Genomic DNA, 17,606 nt, shown 5'->3' on the forward strand with positions numbered 1-17,606 from the left:
ATTTTACAATAAAATGTACACTGGCATCAGTGTGCATTTATTGTGCTGAGAAGTTTGATACCAAACTTCCCAGTTTTCAGTGTAGCCATTATGGTGCTGTGGAGTTCGTGTTTGACAGACTCCCAGACCATATACTCTTATGGCTACCCTGTACTTACAATGTCTAAGGTTTTGTTTAGACACTGTAGGGGTACCATGCTCATGCACTGGTACCCTCACCTATGGTATAGTGCACCCTGCCTTAGGGCTGTAAGGCCTGCTAGAGGGGTGTCTTACCTATACTGCATAGGCAGTGAGAGGCTGGCATGGCACCCTGAGGAGAGTGCCATGTCGACTTACTCGTTTTGTTCTCACTAGCACACACAAGCTGGCAAGCAGTGTGTCTGTGCTGAGTGAGAGGTCTCCAGGGTGGCATAAGACATGCTGCAGCCCTTAGAGACCTTCCTTGGCATCAGGGCCCTTGGTACTAGAAGTACCAGTTACAAGGGACTTATCTGGATGCCAGGGTCTGCCAATTGTGGATACAAAAGTACATTTTAGGTGAAGGAACACTGGTGCTGGGGCCTGGTTAGCAGGGTCCCAGCACTCTTCTCAGTCAAGTCAGCATCAGTATCAGGCAAAAAGTGGGGGGTAACTGCAACAGGGAGCCATTTCTTTACAGTAACCATCAAAAAGTGGGGATGAAACTGCAAAAGAATCTTTCTACTACTAGTAAAATCCCTGCTTTATTCTCCTCTACAAATCGTATCTTTATTCCATGAGTTGTTGACTGGCTTAGGCAGTATTAACATCTTTGGTTTCTAAACTTGTCAGTTCAGCCCATATAGTGTTTACTGCTGAGCTAGTATACTTCCAGTATGTTGTTCTTCCAGTGCAGCTAGTATGGTTTGAAGTGTTGCTACCTGAGCATTCTTTTGCCTCTGCTTTGTGGATTATTGTTAAACCACAGAATGTCCTTCAAAGTAACACAAATCATTTGTTCTGGCGCTGATTGGATATTCTCTGCTAGAAATATTTTGACCTGTGCCCTTAATTGTGTAATACAAGTTTCATCTTTTAAAAATGCACAGTACATGACCAGTGTGTTCTATGCACTTCACTTGCAGTTCACCTACGTGCATTGTGTATAATGTTACCAGAGCATGACCCGATGACTGTTTGATGGGATTTAACTCCTGGGGTTATTAGTGTGCGCCTAATGTAGAAGCGATTGGGTTTTAGAATATTATTTGTATACTGTTGTTAAGTACGAGTGTACTAAGGCCTGGGAATGCTTTCATCTCCATTGTTCGATAATGTCAGTCTGCCGATCACAGATGAAATGGCATTCCTAACTTGGACCATATTGATATGCCAATTGATATTTATAGTATCTAGGTGTGAAAAGATAATGCAGTTTAAATCCCCTGAAATGATACAGCAGCCCGTAGTTGTTGCCAGGTTTACTTGTAGCTGGAGAAAAGGTAGTAGTGTAGAATCATTAAGGCCAGATAGAGCGCAAATGTGCAGTTCAAAGTTTGCCCATTTTAATAGTAATAATAACCCAGCTACTTCCTTTAATGATGCCTTCGGTTGAATGGTGTAAAATAATTGGCTCTTAAATACATTTATATATTGTGGTCCTTCAAAAGCAACCCTATTTAGGGGTTTATTGATGCTGAAACAGGTTTGTAGAAGATAGGGTGTTTGACCAGGTCCTTTTGTATACCACTCAGTTGAAATACCAATAGAACAATCTTCTCCTCTGATGCCTGTTACAATAGCTTCAAAATATGTGTTGAATAGTCATATATATGTGCAGAACGTTTATTGGCTGCTCTCACAGCCACTTTTGCACTTTGTTGTTGTGCCCCCTTGAGTCGGTGGTGGGTTTCTCCTGATAGTTACTAATTTCACACCTTTTTAATTTGATTTCATATCTCTCGTTTTTGATGTTGTGATAGCGATGTTGGGCTTCTTATGCACTGTTATTCCTTAGTACTGCCATACATTGGTTGGTACCTATTTTCTTACTTCAAAGTGACTACCACTGGACTGATTACAGATTGAAACGGAACAGCGAGAGTTACTTTAGCCTCAAATAGAACCTGCATTAAAAGAGAACACACTGACCTGTCCTGTATCTGAAGGCCATAATTGGGCATCTGAAAGTCTTTCTTTAACTAATGCATGTGAGACCAGACACACTTTATTAACGGATTGGTCTTCACAATTGATTTGTGAGATTGACTCCCAATTCTGTACTGTTTGTGCTGACCCTTTTGTTCACATAATGGAGAGAACTGTGAATATCTGGCTACTGACGTCGACTGATGCTGCTGTAATGTAATTGCAAGTCTGTTCAGTCTTATATAGACTACATTGGATGTGGTCATTGTTCCCGTTCGAAGAAAACGTACTGTGAATCAGAATTATGGAACTAAAAAGCTATTCATCTTTAAAACATACTTTTGAATATAGCAACTTTTATGTTATGCATTCATTGGTCAAACTTATTTTTGCCATCAAAAAGCACGCTTTGTTTGTGAGCACTAAATTGACTGTTATGCTACTAATTGGTGGTGGGGGTGATGTTTGGGGATTGAATAGTGAGTTTTGGTTCAACTTTGATATTAACACCTTAATCACCCTTTTGTGTTATGTTTACAGGTATTTAACAGGGATGGTTGACAAAAGAACACTTGAAAAATACGAAAGAGAAGCTAAAGAAAAAAACAGAGAAACATGGTATGGGTGTATTCTTAATCAGTTGCTTTCTGGGGCTCTTATTTTCAATAGATACTTATTGAACTTTTCTAGACATCCCTGCTCTTAAGTATACACTTCTTTTGTAGCATTTGCTTGTTTTTACAGTCTTTGTAACTGTACAATATGTACAATATCCATGGTCAAAATAGAGTAAATCTAGTTCTGATGGATACACCTACCTGTGGATTTCTCACCTAAAGAATTATCCCCCACACGCCAGCTTCGACGGAAATTTTCTTCTAGCTCTGCACGTCGACGTCACAATTGCCCGATTCCATGTGACGCCGTATGATGTCATCCAGGCAATAAGAAGCCCTCGTCGACGTGCAGATGTCAGTTCCCTTTTTTCCGTGCCTTCGAGTAACGGTTTTTCTTCTAGGCTGATAGGGAGCTACAGTTGCACTTCGGTGTTACAATGTCCCAGCCGAGAAAATCTGTCTTTAAACCTTGTAACCAGTGTGGGGGTCGGATGTCGGTCACGGACCCCCATGAAAATTGTTTATGGTGCCTTAGTTCCGACCATGAGGTCGAGTCATGCGGATCGTGTCAACGCATGAATCCTAAGGCACTTAAGGAGAGGGAGGCAAAGTTATTCCTGGCCTGTTCCAAGAAAAGGAAGGAAAAGCTTCATCGTATAGAGTCTTCTTTGAAGTCTCATCGACGCCACGGGGACTCTCTGCGCCGTCACGAGTCTTGGTGCCGATTGAGCAGGGGCCGATCCAGGTCCAGATCCAGATTTCTGTCAGCTTGGCGCCATCTGACGTGGGAGGTTAGCCTGACCATCACGCCTCCGCCTCCAGCGACTCCGGCTTCTCCGTCTTCACCCTTGTCAGTATTTGAAGTCGAGCCTCATCAGGAGCCGGAGGCTTCTCTGGAGCAGGAGATGCCTGGTCCATCCTCTGCCTCTATGCCGGTGCCGGTTCCACAGGCTTATCCGGCTTTCCCGGCGCCGGGTAAGGATCCCGCTGCATTTTTAAATGCAATGTTCAATATCTTTTCCACCATGGCACCTGGTGGAGGGCATGCGGGTCCTTGAGGCCCTTTGGCTTTTAACTTGGGTGCTCCGGCTCCTTACAAGCCAACACCCTTTATGCCCTTTCTTCCTTCTGGGGCCGCTTCGGCACCAATGCCCTTGGCGTCGCCCAGGAGACCTGTGACGCCAACAACGTCTGCTGTCCCGGCACCGGTGGATTCTCCACAGATCCAGTCTACAGTAAAATTGCCTGTGGCGCCGGAGGGTCCGGCGTCGGATGGATCCGAAGAGTGGCGCCGGCGAAGACGCCGGGACTCGAATCCAGGCTCCGATCCAGGAGATTGGCTTTACGGCCTCTGGAGGAAGAGGAATACAGCAGACAACATTTGGAGGGAGATGAGATTTTGGAGCCTTCGGGTGATTTCCAAGGCTTGGTAAACAGCAAGTGGCATTGACACTTCCCCTGAATGGGATTTGGCTTCCCCTGGGGAGTATACTGAGGAAGCTCCATTTCATGCGGTAGTAAGGAAGGCTGCAGACTTTTTGGACCTTCATCTTCCTGCTGCAGAGGTGAAAAGAAACCTCACTGAAGTGCTGCATCCGGTGTCGGTGGTGGCGGAGACTCTCTTGCCCTTCAATGAGGCTCTTTTGGACCCCATAAAAGATATCTGGAGGAAGCCAGTGACTTCAACAGCCGTCAACAGGGCGGTAGCGAGACGCTATCGTACGGCTCCAGGTGACACGGTCTTTCTCTCAACATCCAACTCCGGAGAGTTTGGTTGTTCAGGCATGGTGCTCCTCTCGATCAGCTCCTGGTTCGTTCCCCGGGACCCCTGCGGACACTGAGTTTAGGAAAATGGACCAGGCAGCAAAGAAGGCCTTTTCTTCGTGCAGTATGGCCTTGAAATCGACCAATGCGATTTGCATTTTGGGGGGTTATATTCATGTCCTTATGGAGGAGGCTATGGGTCATCCTGAGTTGCCACAGGAGGTGTTGCATCTATTAACGGACGCTCAGGCGGCGGCGACCCAGGTGATTCAATCTGGGTTGGACACCTCTGACTCCGTGGCAAGAGCTATGGGTACATCCATAGTGACGAGGAGACAGGGTTGGCTGCGTTCATCCGGTTTCTCCCCGGATGTGCAGGCTACTCTCCTGGACATGCCTTTTGAAGAAGAAAAACTATTTGGGACAAAAGCAGGTTCTGCGCTTGAACGCTTTAAAGAGAGCTGAGCCACAGCGAGGTTGTTGGGACTTCAAGCAGCCACTTCCTCTACCTTTAGATCTTTTAGAAAATTTTAGAGGTTTTGGTCGTGGCTCCTTTTCGTGGCAGGGTCCAGGCGGCACAACAATCTGCAGGATCCCTACCTTACAGATCCTTCAGAGGCAGGGGTAGAGTACGAACTAGAGGGGCCACCCAGCAGCACTCTGTCTCTTCCTCTTCCTCAGGAGAGGTGCAGCAGGGAAAGCAGCCTTAGTCCTCCACCACTCCCTGCTCACGTGTTTCCGGTAGGGGGTAGACTTGCCCGATTTCTTCACATGTGGGAGCTTATAACATCAGACACCTGGGGCATCGACATTGTGAAGAAGGGGTATGCTCTTCCCTTTTGGGAATTCCCTCCTCCCTTCCCTCCCCGCCCATCCTTCTGTTCGGACGACCATCTTCTGTTGCTTCAACAGGAGGTGTTATCCCTTTTGTCAAAGGGCGCAGTGGAGTTGGTTCCGGAGCAGGAGAGGGGGTCAGGGCTGTTATTCAAGATACTTCCTGATCCCCAAAAAGAATGGTCGGTTGAGGCCAATCCTGGACCTGAGGATTTTGAATTGGTTCCTCAAACATGAAAGTTCAAGATGCTGACCCTATCACAGGTTCTTTTGGCATTGAACGAAGGAGATTGGATGGTGTCTGTCAATTTGCAGGATGCGTACTTCCATTTTACCATCCTCAAATCGCACACGAAGTATCTCCGGTTTGTAGTGGGGTTGCAGCATTATCAGTTTGCGGTCCTCCCGTTTGGTCTTACTTCAGCACCTCGAGTCTTCACGAAGGTAATGGCGGTGGTTGCGGCAGAGCTCAGAAGAAAAGGGATAGCGGTGTTTCCCTATCTGGACGATTGGTTGATCAAAGCCAAGACTCCAGAGCTCGTGCGGCGTCACCTGCAGTCGACAACTCAGTTGTTGTTCGACCTGGGTTTTTCGATCAGTGTGCCCAAATCTCACCTGGAGCCCTCTCAACGCCTCCTGTTCATAGGGGCAGTACTGGACACTACATTGAATCGGGCCTTTCCTCCGCCCCAGCGGGTTCATGACATTCAGGCGTTGATTCCAATGTTTCGAAATGGAGTGGTAGTTCCAGTCCTCAAGGTCCTTCGTCTGCTCGGTCTGTTTGCTTCTTGCATACTGCTGGTCACTCATGCACGCTGGCACATGAGGGCTATTCAGGGGTGCGTCCGTAGGCAGTGGTTTCAGCATAAAGGAGATCTTGAGGATTCGATCAGGATCTCCAGAGACACTGCAGTGGATCTTCAGTGGTGGGCTGCGGTAGGCAACCTGTCGCAAGGAAGGCCGTTCTCACTGCCTCCGCCAGTGGCCACAATTGTAACGGATGCTTCCACTCTAGAGTGGGGGAGCTCATCTGAGGGACCTGGAGATCAAAGGCCTTTGGTCTCCAGTGGAACAGAGGTTTCACATCCATCTGTTGGATTTGCGGGTGGTACGTCTGGCACTCAAGGCCTTTCTCCCTTCCCTTCGCGGTCCGTCAGTCCAGGTCCTGACGGACAACACTACCGCTATGTGGTATATAAACAAGCTGGGAGGAGTGGGGTTGTATCTTCTCTGCAGAGAAGCTCTTCGACTCTGGTCCTGGCTTCAGGACCACAAGATTTGCTTGGTAGCAAATCATTTGGTTGGGGTTCTGAACGTACGTGCGGATGTTCTCAGTCGACTCATCTTGGTCGACCACGAGTGGCGTATTCATCCGGATCTGGTTCTTTACATCTTCCAGATGTGGGGGTGTCCGCAGATAGATCTATTTGCTACTCAGGAGAATGCGCAGTGCCTGTTGTTTTGCAGCCTCCAGTATCCAGTGCAAGGAGCTTTGGGGGACGTGTTTCAGATATCCTGGAAGGGTTAGTTGCTTTACGTATTTCCTCCCATTCCCCTAATTCTTCGAGTTCTGAGGAAGATCCGTCAAGACGGGGCCCAGGTTATCTTGATCGCCCCGGATTGGCCGAGAAGGGTGTGGTATTCGGACCTTCTCCAACTCTCTCTGTGCCCTCCGCTCCGTCTTCCTTACAGGGTAGACCTCTCGCAGTCGCAGGGGCAGATTCTACACCCCCACCTCCAGAGTCTGCACCTTCATGCCTGGAGATTGAACTGGGCAATCTGAGTGCTTTTTCTCTCCCGCCAGAAGTGGTGGATGTTATTTTATCGGCCAGGCGACACTCCACCAAATCGATCTACGCATGCAGGCGGGCCAGATTTGTAGGGTGGTGTGGAGAGAACCAAATTAATCCCTTAAAGGCTCACTTGTCTGACATATTATTATTTGCTCTTTCCTTGGCACAGAAGGGTTGTGCAGTTGCCACAGTTAAGGGCTATTTATCAGCGCTGTCGGCTTTTCTGTGCCTCCCAGATCAACCCTCCTTGTTTAAATCACCTCCTGTTTTGAGGTTCGTTAAGGGTCTCACAAATAGGTATCCGCCCACTTTGTTTGTTATGCCACAGTGGGATCTTAATTTACTACTGCCATTTCTAATGGGATCGCCATTTGAGCCGATGCACTCTCGTTCTTTGCGTTTGCTGGTCGTCTAAAACTGTATTTTTGGTTGCCATAACATCGGCCAGAAGAGTGAGTGAGCGAGCTTCAGGCTCTTAGTGTAGAGTCTCCATACCTTTCCTTCTTTAGAGACAAAGTGGTGTTAAGGACCAAGGCGTCTTTCCTCCCGAAGATTGTTACACCCTTTCACTTGAGGCAGTCTATTACTCTCTCTTTCTTTTACCCTCCACCTCATCCATCCAAGGAGGAAGAGAGGCTCCACTGATTGGATCCACGAAGAGCATTGAGCTTCTTTGCTTTTTTATTTTAATAAATGTTGCGGTTTCACTTTACTTGATGCGATTATGTTCTCTTCAAGGTCAATGTTCACCTGTTCGTCTCGAAAGGCACGTAAAAATGGTGATAACTGACATCTGCACGTTGACGAAGGCTTCTTATTGCCTGGATGACGTCATACGGCGTCGAGTCGGACAATTGTGACGTCGACGTGCAGAGCTAGAAGAAAATTTCCGTTGAAGCTGGCGCGTGGGGGGAAATTCTTTAGGTGAGGAATCCACTGGTAGTTAATGTATCCACCAGAAAAGGAGTTACCTGAGGTAAGTAACTTATTCATTCTGCCTTTTGGAACTTGGCCAAACCCAGCAAAGCATTTACACAGTGCCATGTTCCGCTAATTAGTGCAGCAATTTGAAACTGTTCATTTTATAGCACTGAATCTTTCACAGTGTACAACCCTTTAAAATACTCCTTCTCTCAACCCTCTAGACATCTGTATAACAGCATTAAAATCCTATGCACTTAAAGTGTATGTTTAACAGCTCTGTTCTCTTTGTGGGATATTCTGCAATGGGCAGTGAATGAATACAAAATGAACGTTCCAATGCTACAACCACTCTAATCATGCTAATTTGTATTTATCCAGTCATTAGTCTGCTCAACCGTTTCATGTCTTAATTTAAAGTGAAACGAGCAACATCTTAATGACATTTATTTGGATGGCAAGTGAATTTGCATTTTGTTTATATAAAAAAAAAAAGTAAAATCGGCAAGAGGAGAAATGTTACCAACTTTCACTGATGCCATAGCAACCACTTTTGTTCTCCGGCACAGATAAGATGACTCTGGTCAACCTAGGATAATTTAGAGCACTTGTTGCAACCTTAAGATCTTTCTTTGGATCCTCATCAAACGTGTGGGATCTTGGACCACTTAAACAAATATACATAGATGTAAAGACATTTGTAGCATTGCATACTATGTATGAAACCTATAAAATGCCAAAAACAACGAAATTTAATTTAAAAAAAAAAAAAAAAAAGCCAATGACATAGTCACTGAAATAAAAGGTGACCATAGAAAAGGATAAGCAAAGGGAATCTGGAACAGTTAGCTAATAGGCTGCAATGCAACGCATAGGAGAGAAAAACTGGTACTGTGCCCTTAAGGGCCTCACAGTATGCCCTGATTCCCATAATGCCTCTCAGTATTGGGTCATTCTTATGGAAAATCAAGGGGTCCAGGGAGGAGACTGATCACAGTTGTAATAGTTCTCGCCCAGAGAGGAGGGAGGTTTGCTTATGACTATGATGAGGATTTCCCTGGAAGAGCACTAGGGTTACAGGTGAATAACTTACCCTTCTCTTCCAGGGAATCATCATGAATAGTTATAGGCTGTGAAAATAAAAGCCATCCCACAAATAATGCAGACAAGAAATAGAAAAGCTCCGACAATCACCTGAAAGGGTTCCTCCAACAAGCGCCCCCAGTTGAGTATGTGCTCTATAGTTTGAATCCAGGGCCGTAATGTCTAGTGGGAGTGTGAACTGATATCAGAGTGGCAGCCACAGAGATGTCTGAAATAGGAATTTATTGTTTGGTGGCGTGTGTGGCTGTAGATACACATGCTCTGCATACTCCTGCCATCTAGTGTTGAGTCCGGAGTAGTACAAGTTTTTCTTCAAAGGAGCGTTTCAAATCCGATTCGAGTGACTCCTCCTCGTGATAGTGTGCTTGGCATCAACTCCTTTGTTAGATTGTCTGTCGGGTTCGCACATGTGTGTCTTCACTTAGTCTTTCGACTAGCTCCGATCTTTCTTTCGGTCTTCTCTTCAACGGTGTAGGAAAGTGCCATCTTTCGGTAATAGTTATTCCTACTTTTTGCCTAATGCCTGTGTGCTTGGACTGTAGTTCACTGGGATCCTGCTAACCAGGACCCCAGTGACCGTGCTCTCTCCCCTAAATTTAGTTGTTGGTTACCTTCCACTCCCACAATTGGCTTACTGGTGCACCCATGAAAGTCCCTACTATATGGTGCCTAGGTACCCAGGGCGTTGGTTCACCAGCGGTCCCCTATGGGCTGCAGCATGTATTATGCCACCCATAGGAGCCCATGCAAACTGTAACTGCAGGCCTGCTATTGCAGCTGGCATGAAAGGGTGCATGCACCCCTTCACTGCCAAACCTAACCACTACACTTAGACCCTGTAAGTCACCCCTGTGGTAGGCCCTTGAAGTCTAAGGGCAAGAGGCATGTCTCGAAGTGTAAGAGTACCCCTGCAAGAGCAGGGCACCCCTACAGACCCCAGGCCAATTCCTGGACACTAAGTGCTGGGAAGCCATCTTAAGGTATGTAGTGGACACTGGTCAACATGAGTGGTTCAACTACACAATAGCTACTTCGAAACCTAGGCCTGTTTGGTGTCAAACATGTTGGAATAATGCATCTACACCGATTCCAGTGTTAGTTGTATGATACCATGTACTCTGGAGGTTCCCTAGGTGATCCCCCAGTTCTGCCTCTCCAGCCTTATGGGGGAGGGGTCCAGCTGCCAGCCCGCACTGCTGCTGACCCCAGACCCTGTTCTGCCATTCTGCTGATGATCCAGGCTCAGGCCGGAGGACCAGAACAAAGGATTTCCTGCAAGGGAGAGGTGTGACCACCTCTCTCCGTGTATTAGGTGTCTAAGGGGTGGGGTGGCCTCTGAGTGGCGCCACCATACTGATTTGAAGGGCACATTTGGTGCAAGACTCTACAAGGAACTCTCTGCAAGACATCTTCTGCAGCTGGCCTCTGGAACAGCTGCTGGTCTTCGCCTGGAACCAAACAAAACTGCTTCTGGTGGGAAGGTTCCCACTGCAACATTTTATCTGGATCCTGCAAGAGTTCTGCAACATCCAAGGCTATGCATCCTCCAGGGTCACAAGGACTCAGTTTGCACCAAGAAGCAAAAAGGAATCTCCCTTGGATGGAAGGAGTCACTCCTCTGCAGGCACCTAAGGCAATGATGCCCAGCTGGTGGGATCTTCTGTTTTCTGGATCTGTTAAGATTCTCCAACACAGGTAGTGGTTCCAAGCGATCCCCTGCGTCATCTCTGCCTTCTTTCCAAAGTGGGAGACGGTGAGAGTTTGACTCCACCACTGGGACAGAATCCCTGTGCACCACGGCTGTTACACCAACCAAGGCTTGTTGACTCCTGCTCAGAGGGAAACTTCAGGCCCCAAGTAGCCCCGGCCCTCAGCACTGTACCTCTGCAAGGACAGTCTCCTTTCTGCTGCTCCAGCGACTCGGGACTCCTGTTCAGGTATGGTGACTGGGCCTCACTGCAACTTATTGTGGCTGCTGCCAGTGTGGGGGACCCGACTGCTTCTGCTGGCTCTCCTGCCTTCTGAGGGTCAGCCCGGACTCCCCTCCAAGGGTCGAGTCTCCAGGACCTTGCTGGTCCTCCACAGTTCTGCAAAACCTCCAACTGCTCCGTTAGCATTTGCCTGTGCTTCTTGGTGGCCCTGCTGACCACTGACCCATCCGTAATCCAGCGACTGTCGAAGGACAGCTTGTAGGCCACTCCTGGGGCTCCCCTGCAGCTCCTGGACCCCGCAGCAGGACTTTGTTCCATCACTGTTGATCCGGATCTTCAGCTACAGAAGGGTGGGCATTGGCTCCTGCCCCACCTGGACACTCCTGCGTGGACTTTGCTCTGTCCTCTTTTGCAAGTCCACCTCGAATCCGCCCTTGGGTTCCACTGGTCCGGTCCTGCTTCTGCATTGGACCAATCACGATGTCCCAATGTTAGCCTCTGGGAGTACTGGGTAATTTACCTCTCGGCACTTAGCCACTGGGGATCTTCTAGGTACTTATCTTTTGGCATTTATCTCCAGCAGCCCTGGTCAAACTACTTAATACACTCTGGTGGGGGCCACCCATTGGCATTCAATTTCTTTTAATTATATGGTTTGGCCCCCTATAGGGCCCTTGCTAATTTATGCTTTTCCTAAGTAGTTACCTGTGTATATTTTGTGTGCTCATGTCTCCAGAGGGAAGCACACAAATGGTAATCTAGTTTGGTGTGCCTATAATAAAGCACCTTTATTTTTGCAACACTGTGTGGTTCCTTTCATGTGTTATAAGTGATTGTGTGACTACTGTGGTATTGCAAGTGCTTCACATGCCTTCTAGATAAGTCTTGGATGCTTACCACAGCAACCCTAGAGAGCCCTGGCTGCTGGACACTTTAACACTAATTGTGGTTTGCCTGGACCCAGTATAGGGTGAAACACCATGGGCGTCCACCACACACTGGGCAGGCTTCCTGCAGGTGGGCATTACGACCTGGGCACCTCCTAAGGGTGCTGGACTTTATCCCCCTTCTAGTGCAGGTTACTTTACATCAGAATCATTCTCTGGGTTCCACTGGCCTGGTCCGTGGGTCATGAAAGCAGCTGGACAATCCGAGGCTTCCACTAACTTCAGAGAGTTCCTTCTCCCTTCTTCATCCGGGTCCCTGGTGTAGGTTCTCCTTTTCTTGGAATCATGGGGTAGGACAGTCAACATCCATCCACTTGCCTGTGCTGATTTCTGCAGGGTCTGCTGGGAAGGGTTCTTATATCCACAAACTCCATCAACTACTCCCTGTAAGCCTATGGGACAACTGAATAGATAACTGACTTACTACTGGTTGCTGGGATCACCTACTGTACGTACTTCTGGTGTTTCTAACAGGCCCCAGCCATACCACCACACTTAGCTGGAGTGGAGTTCCACCTTAACATTCCACTTTTTTAGTATATAGATTGGCCCTCCCCTAGGGCCCTGTACATTTCTGTGCTATTTTTGCTGGTTATATTTTGTGTATAATTGTATGTAATATCTCCAAAGGGAGATATACCAATTTCAGTTTAGTAATGGTGTTGTAATAAAGAATCCTTTTTATTTTTACAACACGTGTGGTTCTTTTTTATTACTAAGTTATTGTCTGACTACTGTGGAATTGCAAGTGCTTTTCATTCCTCCTGGATAAGCTATAGCTGCTTGCCTCAGCTACCCCTAGAGATTTTCTACTACCTGGACACCTATTCACTATCACTAAGGGTTGCTTGGACTCAGTATAGGGTGGCCCACCATAGGTGTACACCATAAACGGACCCACCCTCCCACCAACGGTATTAGGGTTTGATTACGCATTCCTAGCTAAGCGATTGTCTCCATTAGTCAATGTGCACCGACCTTGCACCCTCCAAGGCATCTTGAACCGTCTCTGGCCTAAGTCACCATGCTGCACCCACCACTGTAACAGCTGATGGAACGAACGCAGTTTAGCTTTTGTCGTCTGTGCCATGCAAAATTTCCCCACACTGACCAACATAGGTGTGTAAGCTGTGCTTCTCCCCTGGTTGACAGAAAGCTATTTGTGATGACTGCAGATCCTTCTGGTCGAAGACACTTTGGGACCGATGGGCGTGTTGACTGGAAATGGCGCACAAGACTCCGGATGACAGTCTGGACCACTTTGGGGAGGAACAGGCCCAGGAAGAACTTCAACAACTGAAGGAGGATTTCCTGTTCAGGAGTCCAACTCTGTGTAGTCGACCATCGAAAGCCACAAGGTAACATCTGCACAACCTGTTAATACCATGGCACCTCCTACCCACCCCAAGCCATTGAAACAAGCCCCTTTCAGAGACTCCTGGACCGCCACTGCCACAAGGAAAATGTGATTCGGCTGCCCGACCCCTTCCAGCTCGGCTCCGAAAACAATCTTTGGCTTCCAGCCCCCGGCACCTTGGCCCGAGACATTGTTCCCATATCGGTCTGAATTACGGCTCCGAGGCGACTAGCTACTGCCTCCTCTTCTGTGCCGACCAATTCTCACCAACTGAAGATTTAGGTACCGAAATCCACAGATCCAAAAACCTCAGAGCAAAGAGACAACAGTCAGTCTTAGGCTATACCATGGCTATATCTCACGTGGAACCAGTTCTGGAGACTGGACACTCAACAGCGCTGCCTCCATATTCGGAAGTGATACAGGTCACATTATTGCTTTTCCCCCCGTACTAATCAAGAGGAAGCTATCAGCTCACCTCACAAGCCTTCTACACCTCCTCCTGATCAAACTTCTTCTCCACCCCCTTCCTCTCCCCCACCTCCCTCCCTTTATCATTCTCCTATCTTTACCTGCTCCAGGAGAGGATCCCCTTTATATGTTGGTGAAAGTTTGGGTGGGAAACAGCATAACCTGGATCAATGGGGCACTAATGACCCTGACCCCCATCCAGTCAGATGATCCTGACTTATACCCTGCACGCTCCTCACCACCAGAGGATAATACATCTTACTAGCAAGTAGTGGCAAGAGCAGCCACTTTCCACAATGTGGATCTGAATAGGGACCCTATTGAACAGGACTTTCTCTTTTGATATGCTCACGTCTACTCCCAGAAATCCAATTTCTCCCGATGCTCCTTGGCATGGTTTGTCATCTGCTGAAATTTTCAAGGAACCCGTCCGCTCTAGGTTTATCACCCGTAGAGTAGACAAGAAATGGAAGCCTGTTCTCTCAGACCCTTTATACGTTGGGTCACAGGTCCCTCCAGATTCCATACTAGCCACCACTGCATCAAAACTTGCCAATCGGCAGGCCACAGTTAACTCTCCTGTGCCTGAGAAGGAGAGCAAGAAAATGTATTCCACCAGCAAAAGAATGGCTGCACAGGCAGCTAACCATTGGCGTATTGCCAATTCACAGGTGTCACTGGCTAGATATGACTAGTTTCACTGGGGTGAAATGGAGGAGCTTGCTCAATTTCTTCCTGATGAGCACCACGAGAGGGCAACAAATTCTTGAGTGGCAAACAATATTGTATTGTAATAGTGTTCTAGAATGCATACTACCTCTGACGAGGCTTTGAAGTGCTTTTCGGCGAGTAGCATGCTACTCCGGAACCCAAGAGGAATTAGTGGTGGATTAGTATAGGGAAATAGAAGTAAAGTTTTAGTATTATTATGAGTTAATTTGAGCAGAGGGTATTTGTAAGGAAATGCCTCCTTGGCATGGTTACCCCCCTGACTTTTTGCCTTTGTTGATGCCAAGTTATGATTTGAAAGTGTGCTGAGGCCTGCTAACCAGGCCCCAGCACCAGTGTTCATTCCCTAACCTGTACCTTTGTCACCACAATTGGCACACCCTGGCATCCAGGTAAGTCCCTTGTAACTGGTACCAAGGGCCCTGATGCCAGGGAAGGTCTCTAAGGGCTGCAGCTTGTCTTATGCCATCCTGGAGACCCCTCACTCAGCACAGACACCCTGCTTGCCAGCTTGTGTGTGCTGGTGGGGAGAAAAAGACTAAGTCGACTTGGCACTCCCCTCAGGGTGCCATGCCAACCTCACACTGCCCATGGCATAGATAAGTCACCCCTCTAGCAGGCCTTACAGCCCTAAGGCAGGGTGCACTATACCACATGCGAGGGCATAGGCGCATGAGCACTATGCCCCTACAGTGTCTAAGCAAAACCTTAGACATTGTAAGTGCAGGGTAGCCATAAGAGTATATGGTCTGGGAGTCTGTCATACACTAACTCCACAGCACCATAATGGCTACACTGAAAACTGTGAAGTTTGGTATCAAACTGCTCAGCACAATGAATGCACACTGATGCCAGTGTACATTTTATTGTGAAATACACCCCAGAGGGCATCTTAGAGATGCCCCCTGAAAACATACCCGACTTCCAGTGTGGGCTGACTAGTTTTGCCAGCCTGTCACACACCAGACATGTTGCTGGCCACATGGGGAGAGTGCCTTTGTCACTCTGTGACTAGTAACAAAGCCTGGACTGGGTGGAGGTGCTTCTCAAACCCCCCCCAAAGCCCCCCCCCCCCCCCCGCAGGAACTGTAACACCTGGCGGTGAGCCTCAAAGGCTCACCCCCTTTGTTACAGCGCCACAGGGCATCCCAGCTAGTGGAGATGCCCGCCCCCTCCGGCCACGGGCCCACTTTTGGCGGCAAGGCCGGAGGAGATAATGAGAATAACAAGGAGTCGTCACTGGCCAGTCAGGACAACCCCTACGGTGTCCTGAGCTGAAGTGACTCTGACTTTTAGAAATCCTCCATCTTGCAGACGGAGGATTCCCCCAATAGGATTAGGGATGTGCCCCCCTCCCCTCAGGGAGGAAGCACAAGGAGGATGTAGCCACCCTCAGGGCTAGTAGCCATTGGCTACTAACCCCCCCCCCAGACCTAAACACCCCCCTAAATTGAGTTTTTAGGGGTCCCCAGAACCTAGGAAATCAGATTCCTGCAACCTGAAGACAAAGGACTGCTGACATGAAGCCCTGCAGAGAAGACGGAGACACCAACTGCTTTGGCCCCAGCCCTACCGGCCTGTCTCCCCACTTCAAGAAAAACTGCAACAGCGACACGTCCCCCAGGGTCCAGCAACCTCTGAAGCCTCAGAGGACTAACCTGCATCTGAAAGGACCAAGAACTCCCGAGGACAGTGGCCTTGTTCCACAAAGACTGAAACTTGCAACAAAGAAACAACTTTTAAAGGACTCCACGTTTCCCGCCGTAAGCGTGAGACTTTATATTCTGCACCCGACACCCCCAGGTGGCCCTCTCCCTTGCCCAGGTGGTGGCTACCCAGAGGAGCCCCCCCCCCCTTGCCTGCCTGCTTCGCTGAAGAGACCCCTTGGTCTCCCATTGAAACCAATTGCAAATCCGATGCCTGTTTGCACTCTGCACCTGGCCGCCCCTGTGCGCTGAGGGTGTACTTTTATGTGCTGACTTGTGTTTCCCCCCCCCGTGCCCTACAAAACCCCCCCGGTCTGCCCTCCGAAGTTGCGGGTACTTACCTGCTGGCAGACTGGAACCGGGGCACCCCCTTCTCCATTGAAGACTATGCGTTTTGGGCACCACTTTGACTTTGGGGTTGCCCTGAACCCCCAACGGTGGGCTACCTTGGACCCAACTTTGAACCCTGTAGGTGTTTTACTTACCTGCAAAACTAACCAAAACTTACCTCCCCAGGAACTGTTGAAAATTGCACTGTGCCAATTTCCAAAATAGCTTATTGACATTTTTGCTGAAACTGTACATGCTATTGTGTTTATTCAATGTTCCTAAGATACCTGAGTGAAATACCTTTCATTTGAAGTATTACTTGTAAATCTTGAACCTGTGGTTCTTAAAATAAACTAAGAAAATATATTTTTCTATATAAAAACCTATTGGCCTGGAATTGTCTTTGAGTATGTGTTCCTCATTTATTGTGTGTGTACAACAAATGCCTAACACTACCCTCTGATAAGCCTACTGCTTGACCACACAACCACAAAATAGAGCATTAGAATGATCTTTTTTGGCCACTATCTTACCTCTAAGGTGAACCCTTGGACTCTGTGCATGCTGTTTCTTACTTTGAAATAGTACATACAGAGCCAACTTCCTACAGTATGTGAGTTTGTTAGTTGGATTGACTAGAGTACTGGAGGGATAGAGGAGTGAAGAATCCAGAAGTGTTAATTGGGATTTTATAGAAATAAGATGTCGCTTGAGATGAGTAAAGCAGAGATAGAGGAGGGAAGAGTCTGCAAAGGGCTAAGAAGATCATACTAACAGGAGGGGTTTTGGAGGAGTCAAAGGTGAGATAAATGGGGGAGAATTTAGTAGGGTTGTTTGGGAGATCATGGTAGCAAACTCAAAATGCTCAAAAGGTGCTTCAGAGGGTGCAAAATGTTTAATGCCATACATAATTTAATTTGAAGTCCTCCTTTTGCTCGTGCAGCATTCCCTTTCTTGACATTCCAACATCATCACACACCCTGGTAGAAAGTG

General features: G+C 47.8%; 1 protein-coding gene across 2 annotated transcripts in view; it reads left to right on the forward strand.

Moving 5' to 3' along the window:
- Positions 1–17,606, forward strand: part of GSPT1 (G1 to S phase transition 1) — a 560,974-nt gene that overhangs the window by 153,219 nt on the left and 390,149 nt on the right. For both annotated transcript variants that reach the window (XM_069210181.1, XM_069210182.1), the window contains exon 6: positions 2,650–2,727. In XM_069210181.1, coding sequence (XP_069066282.1) covers positions 2,650–2,727 — 78 coding nt within the window. The remainder of the gene's footprint in view (positions 1–2,649; positions 2,728–17,606) is intronic.

The sequence above is a fragment of the Pleurodeles waltl genome, chromosome 10 (assembly GCF_031143425.1).
Source record: "Pleurodeles waltl isolate 20211129_DDA chromosome 10, aPleWal1.hap1.20221129, whole genome shotgun sequence".
Taxonomy (NCBI): Eukaryota; Metazoa; Chordata; class Amphibia; order Caudata; family Salamandridae; genus Pleurodeles; species Pleurodeles waltl.